The sequence below is a fragment of the Alosa pseudoharengus genome, unplaced genomic scaffold (assembly GCF_046254945.1).
Source record: "Alosa pseudoharengus isolate Yale_2024_CS ecotype anadromous, Long Island Sound unplaced genomic scaffold, YU_APseudo_1.1 YU_APseudo_1.1_scf_7, whole genome shotgun sequence".
NCBI classification, from domain to species: Eukaryota; Metazoa; Chordata; class Actinopteri; order Clupeiformes; family Clupeidae; genus Alosa; species Alosa pseudoharengus.
This window is the reverse complement of record NW_027468859.1, coordinates 7,535,471-7,543,668: the sequence shown is the minus strand read 5'-3', so window position 1 is coordinate 7,543,668 and position 8,198 is coordinate 7,535,471. Positions and strand designations below refer to the sequence as shown.

The following is an 8,198-nucleotide window of genomic DNA, read 5'->3' as shown; positions in this document are numbered from 1 at the left end:
TAATGTGTATCCGCAAATGATGGCACAAGGTTTATTCTACCCAAGAACATGTCTGCACTGCGCACACATATTCACAAATATTCACAAATAACCACACACACACACACACACACACTCTCTCAGCAGTGCTTACAGAGGTAGTATCATATCTATTTTGCTGACTCCTGTCAAGATATTAATAACATCCTGTATCTACCACACACACACACGCACGCGCACACACACACACACATGTACACACACACAGAGCTGGAGATGAAGAGAGTGGAGAGTGGTTCAGGAGTCAGAGACGTTTAGAAAAGCCCGTTTATTTACACGTGTGGAATGCCTCGTGTTCAGGATGGTGACCAGTGCACTGGTCCTCCTAACCACACAATTCATCCATTGGTTTCATTATCACATAGCTACAAAACATTAAATCGCTCAGTAGAAAACATACAAACAATAATACTAAAATATGACACAAACTCATAAATAAAAAGTACAAATATTTCTCTTTTTTGTGGAATGAGTGTGATTAGCCATATTACAAGATCTATGCTGTTTTAAACACAACTTCATTAACATTCTGTGATATTTACAGCTGGTAAACACATTCATATTTTGTTTTAAGTACAGCGCCATTGTCTACAAAATATTTACAGGGTAAAAAAGTAAAAAGGAGATAAAAGATAAAATAAATCAGCTCATGGTTTCAACAATCCTGAATCTGTGGTGAAGAATTACAGAAATGCACTGCATGCAGGCCAGCCTTAAGTGCCTGCACTTTTTCCATAGGGATCAAGGCCTTCTGCTTGCATTGGTTTCACAGTAATAACAATCTTCAGTTTTACACTGCGACTAAACAGCGTTTCCTTCTCCCAGTTTCCCTTAGATGACTGTAACTGTGGGAAACTGTGACTGTGATCAGCTGTCTTCATAGATTGATTGATCGTGTCTGTGATGGTCCACCATCTGCAGACCCAGTTGGACGGAGTTCCTGTGTTTGTGTGTTTGGTTAGGCAAAGGTAGCTGCTGGGCATAATCGGGAAGTTAAGTGAGAGAACAGGATGTGTCAGGTGGCACTACAGTGGAGTTCTGTGGACAGGGCTATCTTTGCTATGGTCTGCTAGGTTTTATGAATGAAGCTTTCTCAGCAACTGTCGTCTCAGCCTCTTACACTGGGAGGTAGTTGCTAAACTAAGCTAAGCTAGAATCAGTCACATACAAATGCATTGCTAGCCTATCTGCACCCTGCACTTGGACGAAACCTGATTGGAGATTCTTTCCACTGTTTCCTTGAATTCAACAACTCTATATGTACCTCACTGCCCTTTTCCCCTCATCTCGACAAATCTGATTGAAGCTGCTAACCTTTTAGCTTTTAGAAAGGTCAACCACTAATCTAGCTTCACAGCTGGCCATGCTTTTTGCTCACTGTTGTGGTGGACTAGGTTTTGTAGATGGAGCCATCTCCATACCGCTATGGAAACAAATTTCATTGGGAGGCTTTTGCCAAGCTAAGCTAAACTAAACTCTCTCTGTGTGTGTGTGTGTGTGTGTGTGTCTGTTGCTTGTTCCTTGAACTGTGCAATACAAAATCTACCTCCACAGATAATTCAGGCATTTTAATTTGTTGAAAATCGTTCTTTCATTTCCAAACTGGTGGTAAGGTTATCACTTCATCTGAAGAATGGTCCCATTTTGTTGATGGGGTTTCTCAATTCTGTCCACCCATTTCGAGGCTGAGAATTTGTATGTGTACCCAATCTCATCTGGCCAACCGGGAGTCGCAGTGCAATCACAGAGAGGCCAAAACCACTAGCCTGGGGACATCAAAGCCTATCAAAGATAAAGGCATGGACAGTGGTCTGGACATATGCCCTGTCTTTGCCGTACAGTGAGAGGTGGAGCACAAGGCTCAACTAATAGCAGTAGGACAACTGCAACAGTTTGTTTTTTTTAAAGAAAAAGCTTATGTCATTAAAGTATAATATGAAAACAGAGGCTAAAAGACCTCCTCTTCTTCAGCATCACAGCCATACTCTGGAAACAGAGAGAGAGAGAGAGAGAGAGAGAGAGAGAGAGAGAGAGAGAATAGAACAATAATGTAATAAAGGATAGCACCAAAAGGAAAGTGTAGAGCAGACCACTGCTTTCAAATGCTCACACCTTCCTACATCGCTGTGGAACCTGATGCTAATCACCATGGATACCACTAAACACTGTAATCAGAGGATGAATGCGCGTTACACCCATTTATTTAATGGCCATGCCATGATGGAAAATCAAACAAAAGGTTAACAACTATGGAAAAGTTAACTTTCCCTGTTTTCACAAATAAAATGTCAAAGGGAATCTGAATGTTCTGACACCAGAGGATTGCATAAACAACCAAATATTTACGTCACGTAAGTGGAAGCATCCCTCATACAGGTCAAAGTGGCCATGAGGACCTAAGTTTGATTTCCACCTGCGCTCATTTCCTCTCTCATTACTATCTTTCGCTCGATGGGGTTTTAAGCCCCCACCGTCGAATTCAAGGCAGCACTGCAACTGTCGACTTCAAGGCACCTAACCCTAACCGTAACCCTAACCCTAGTCTAACCCCAAGCGCTGCCTGGAAGACAACGTTGGGGGCTTAAAACACCAAGAGACTTATCTTTCTCTCTTGCTTCCTATCACTCATTGCTATCCTATCCAAATAAAGGCAAAAAAGCCCCCATAATGTACTTTAAAAAATGATAGATTTAGATTTAGATTATAGATTATAGATTAGATTATAGATTAGGCAGTGATCCCCAGGCCTGTTGGTTCTTACCGTCCCCTCCCATCAGCTGGATTGCGCTCACGCAGGACTCCTCTGCTTCCTCCTCATCCTCCTCTTCCTCGTCCGGCTCATCGGGCGCCACGGGTCCGCTCTCCAGGACCTGCGGGGGTGAGGGCAGGGTCGGAATGCGCGTCTCCTGCAAGGTGGCCGCCGGTGGTGACGGCAGAGGACTGGTGACCGTCTGAAATAATGAGAGAATGAAAAGGACATTAATTACTGTATTGCATTATGCACACACACACACACACACACACACACACACACACACACACACACACAAAGGCTGTGAATAGTGAGGGGGGCCAGACGTCGGTGAGAGGTCTCTCTACCATTTTATTGTAGCCTTTAGCTCCGGTGGCTTGTGATTAGTAGTCCTGTTGTTTCCTGTTACCTAATGCTTCTCCTCTTTCGAGCTGGGGCCGGGCATGAGTTGAGAAATACTTGGTACTCCTTCTATGCTTGATTGGCGCTCCATAACTAGAGGAGAACCCAAGAGAGCACAGAGCTCCACAAGAGGCCAGTGCCTTGGTGTGCTAGAACACTCGCACAAGGAACATAACATGCCCTCCTGCATGCTGTGGAACTCCACGCTCTGGCCCACCACCAATCAGCCTCCGCCGCTCTTCATGTTGACATTTTGGAAAGCAGGCAGACTCGGTAACTATGGCTGTCAATCACCAACGCAAATAACCAAATATGATTTCCACGACTTGCTGGAGTAAATGCCTATGATTACCCGAAATCACTCTCAATTCATCATTGTACGTCACTCCCGTTTCCTCTAATTCTATGATAATGAGAGAGAGAGAGGGAAAGAGAGAGAAAGAGAGAGAGGGGGAAATACGTATGAGAGAGAAAAACAGAGTGATAGAGAGAGAGAGAGAGAGAAAAACAAAGAGTGGAATATAGAGAGGGTTTTAGACTCACAGCTTTTAGTGAGAGGCTGAGAGAGAAGAAGAGATAGAAGGAATAATGGGGGAAAGAAAGACGGATAGGAAGGGTAGAAGAGGGAAAGGAAGGGTAGAAGACAGGAAGGATAGAAAGGATTATTGAGTTTAATTTCCTCTATTTCATATAGTTTTCCTCTCTCATACAGACAATAATATTTCCCCAGCGGTTTCCGGGGTGATTAGAGCGAAGACAAAGGGCTTTTAATGAGAGAAGGGGTGAGGAAAAAAGAGATGAGGAGAATGAGAAAGCCAGAGACAAACAGACAAAGAGACAGAGGAGAGTTAGAAAACGACAGATCGAGTGAAGAGATAAAACAGACTAAAAGAGAGATAGAGAGAGAGAGGGAGAAAGAGAGTGAAATAAAGAAATAAAAAGGGGCTGACAGCAGTAACAGCAGGACTGCATATCCCAGCAGGCATCAGGATAGGGGGGGGGGGAGCAGCGCCCGGAGGAGGCCGAGGCCTAATTAATTACCACGTGCAGTAGAGGAAAAACGCTGAAGACAAAAAGATGGGGGAAAAAATATGAAATAATTAAAAAATGATATCTCAGCTCTAATTATAGCCCCATCTCTCCTCATCCCCACTTTCACCCTAGACACCAGTCTGCCACAAATGTGATCTCCAGGTTGTCCCGGTGGGGCGACCAGCAGGCTTCCGACACCCAGAGGTCTAGGATTGAGAAGTGCAGCCAAATACACCCCCACCCCCCTCCCTGCCACCGCTGGCCTGCAGGCCCTGTCTCTCCTGGGGGGCCTGGCAGGCTAAGCCCCCTGCGTACGCTCGGTGCAGCGCAGCAGCACTCACAGGGATTGTGCACGGATGACACTCGGACCGAGCGAAATGGAGAGTAATTACCTGGCTTGCACACTGCGTTACAGTATGTGAGTGGTAAATGGTGTGTGTGTGTGTGTGTGTGTGTGTGTGTGTGTGTGTGTGTGTGTGTGTGTGTGTGTGTGTGTGTGTGTGTGTGGCGTGCGGGGGGGAATAATATGAACAGACAGTAGAACTAAAGAGTGGAATGAGGACTGCAGAGCTGACCTCTGTTTAGCGTCATGTCCAATCAAACCTGTACAGTTTTCCAGATTATTCCGCCTGGCTCCTTTTTCCGAGAAACTATGACAGCAGAATTGATAAAATGAGGGTGAAAGGTCACATCAACAAGTGCACCCCCTCCCACACTCCCACCCTAACCTCTATGATCCCACATCTATCCTAGAGATCCCATTGCTCTGACAGAGATGCTCGGACATTTTGATGGCTTCTGATGGGGTAGTGGGCGAACAGCTCTCACCACACACAGAGCTTCACTGAACACAGCTTATCTGCATCCCGTGTGGGAATAAGGACATCATTACGTAAGAAGAACTGAGCGCGCCCAGTCCTGCCAACAACGACAACAGACCAGAGCCATTTTAGCAAACAGGACTGGGCGAGAGGGTTGCTTAGCAACAACACAGTTGACCCAGTTAACCCTTGCCAAGCCAGATAAGAGATGTTAACTCTCCCTCTCTGTCCCTCATTCGTTTACACTATTCTTCCCTTTCACTCTTTCATTCTCAATCACTCTCTCTCTCCTTATTTACATAAAGGGTCAATTACATGGGGCTTTTGGCTAAAACAGTTTCAAAATCCAATCTAGTGTTTTACAACTAAAGTGGTAATTTGCTCTCAGCAGTGTATAAACTGTTCCATAATGTTCTCATCTGCCAGGCTGTCAGTGACGTGGTTCTAACCACAGACAGTATACTCCAGCCAATTCACTATACAAATAGTTATCCGCTGTCCTCGGTACAGAAAAGTGCTGAACATGTCAAACTGCTGAAACATGAAGTGTAAAACTGTAGGAGAAGGAGGTAAGAGAACAATGCCTGGACACTGAGAAGCGGAGCCAAATGGAATACAATTTATTAAAACCGTTTTATATGCCGCTGAGTGTATTCATTCTCTTCCTTTTAAGACACAAACAATGCTAAAAAGTGCTAAAGTCACACAGATGCTATTGATGTATGCATGTTCTTATGTGAATGAATATGACACAGCTTATTGAATTACAATGAATATGTCCTAATTACATTGACAATCTCTTCCTGTTGTGAAAGGAAGCTGAAGCGAATCGACCCTCTTTAATAAAGTTCTTAACAAAGAAGACAAAGGCACTCACCTCAAGAGTTCGCTTCTTTTTGGACGATGAGGCGATTAGCGGCCGGAGTCTGCAAGACAGAAAGCAACAGAGGATGAGAGGAGGACGATAAAAAGAAAGACAAAATGACAACCCTGGTTACAACCCTGACATTTGGGCAGCGGACATAGACACCATTTAGAAAACCAGATAAAGTAACACCACTTACAGTGGGACATTCCACATGTTATCCAGTTGAAACTGCACAAACAGGTGCTTTACAGTGGTAGGACGGTACACTTTTAAAACAAAGAAGACCGACTGGAACACATTGATTAAACTTGAAGTCTTTACCAAAATGACTAACGTTTCGGCACCACTGTGTAACAAAAACCCCTTCTTTCTTTGTTTTAAAGTAAAATCACTGTTCATCTCAACAAAACAAACTATGCCCTTTTATGAAGTGTCACTGTGTGAACACTTGCCATCGATCAGTTCTTCAACACCAGATGTGTGACTTTCACAAACTAACAAAAAAACACCCCTTCATGTATTAAAAAAAGACACATTAGAAAACCACTGTGACAAACTCATCTCTTCCTCCAAATCCAGCCCCCCCCCCCCGTTGGCAGATTCTTAAGCCCGTTTAACCCACCTCGTCTAAGGGCCCAACGTACCCAGAGATGCCGACACGGAGGCAGCGATGGTGCCAGAGGCCGCAGAGGAGCCCCCTGGCACTGCTGAACCGCTCAGCTTCAATTCTGCAGCAATCGGCTTTTAACATCAAACAGCACCACTATTTAAGGCTAAGGCCAAAGCAAGAGCTTTGTAGCAAAAAAAAAAAAGAAGTTAATTAGTCTTAGGGGAAACGGTGGGAGAGGTTCTGCAAAACTTTATGGTGAAAATGACCTTGATTAGCTGTGTGTGCGCGCGTGTGTGTGTTTCTGCAAAAGATTGCAAAGCGTGGAAATGTGTGTGTGTGTATGTCTGTGTGTATGTGTGAGTGTGTGTACTTGTGTGTATGAGTGTGTTAACAGTATGTGTGAGTGTGTGTATAGTGTGTAAATGTGTGCCTGTATATGTGTTTGTGTGAATGTGAGTAGTGTGTGCGTGTAAATGTGTGCCTGTATTTATGTGTTTGTGTGAATGTGTGTGTGTTTGTGGATATGTGTGTATATTTGTGTGTGTGTGTGTGTCAGTATATGAGTGCATAGTGTGTACAGTAGTAGTGTGTATGTGAGAGTAATTGTGTACTTGTATCCTGTGTGATATTGTGTGTGTTAAAGTGTGTATAACTGGGTCCACATGTCCAGTGTGGTAGTGTTCAAGTGTGTGTGTGTGTGTGTCTAATTGTGTCTATGCTAGCTGTGGCTACATTGCGCCACTGAGCAAGCAGCATCCCTCGTTCTGTCATGTTAACAAAAGTCTTTGTCGCTGGTGGCTGCATCCTAAAGACTCGGGGTGACCCCATAATGGGCACCAGCAGAAGGAGGCGACACCCACATACAATTGGTTCTGACAGGCATGAAGGCTTCATATAGTCCCCTTTATTCTCTCACAGATTACAGAGCCCACAACAGAGACTGGGGTGGAAGAAGGGAAAGAGAAAAAGAGAAGAGAGAGAGAAGAAAGAGAGGAAAAGAGAAAATGTAGCTACTCAGGCAGAAAGCTTTTGTGGTAGTGTGGCCAAACCACACCGAAAACAGAAGCCCATGTACATTTAAACAGATTTATTACACTTAGAGGATGTCACACACACACACACCCTCACACCAACACGAATATGGACACACACACATACACACACACACACACACACACACACACACTCACTCACACGAATATGGACACACACACACACAAACACACCAACATGAATATGGACACACACACACTCACACACACACTCACACACAGACACACACACAGACACAAAAAGCAGTGAATAGTGAGGGGGGGGGCAGACGTCGGTGGGAGTGAGGCTCCCTGGCGCGCTGGTCCCTGGGGACTCTGTGAGAGTGCTTTCCCCGCCGATAAGGGAAAGAGCCGCTAATTAATCTGCTTAGCCAGCGCAGGAGGAGGAGGAGAGTGGAGGTGCAGGAGGAGGGAGGGCTCCCTTACTCTTTTCTGTCTCTCTCTCTCTCTCTCCCCTTCTATCTCTCCATCGCTCTCTCTCCCCCTCACTCTTTCTCTCCCCCTCTCTCTCTTTCTCTCTCTCACTCTCTCTTCCTCACTCTTTCTCTCTCCCTCTGTCTTTCTCTCCCCCCTCTCTCTCTTTCTCTCTCTCACTCTCTCTTCCTCGCTCTTTCTCTCTCTC

At 44.9% G+C, this 8,198-nt stretch overlaps 1 protein-coding gene across 1 annotated transcript in view; it reads right to left on the bottom strand.

Annotated features, from left to right (window-relative positions):
• Window positions 1-511: 511 nt before the first annotated feature.
• Window positions 512-8,198, bottom strand: part of brf1b (BRF1 general transcription factor IIIB subunit b) — an 85,889-nt gene continuing 78,202 nt past the window's right edge. Inside the window, exons 17-19 of the mRNA XM_076273284.1 lie at window positions 5,924-5,972; window positions 2,801-2,990; window positions 512-2,025 (exon numbers count right to left, since the gene is read on the bottom strand). Coding sequence (XP_076129399.1) covers window positions 1,988-2,025; window positions 2,801-2,990; window positions 5,924-5,972 — 277 coding nt within the window. The 3' untranslated portion in view covers window positions 512-1,987. The remainder of the gene's footprint in view (window positions 2,026-2,800; window positions 2,991-5,923; window positions 5,973-8,198) is intronic.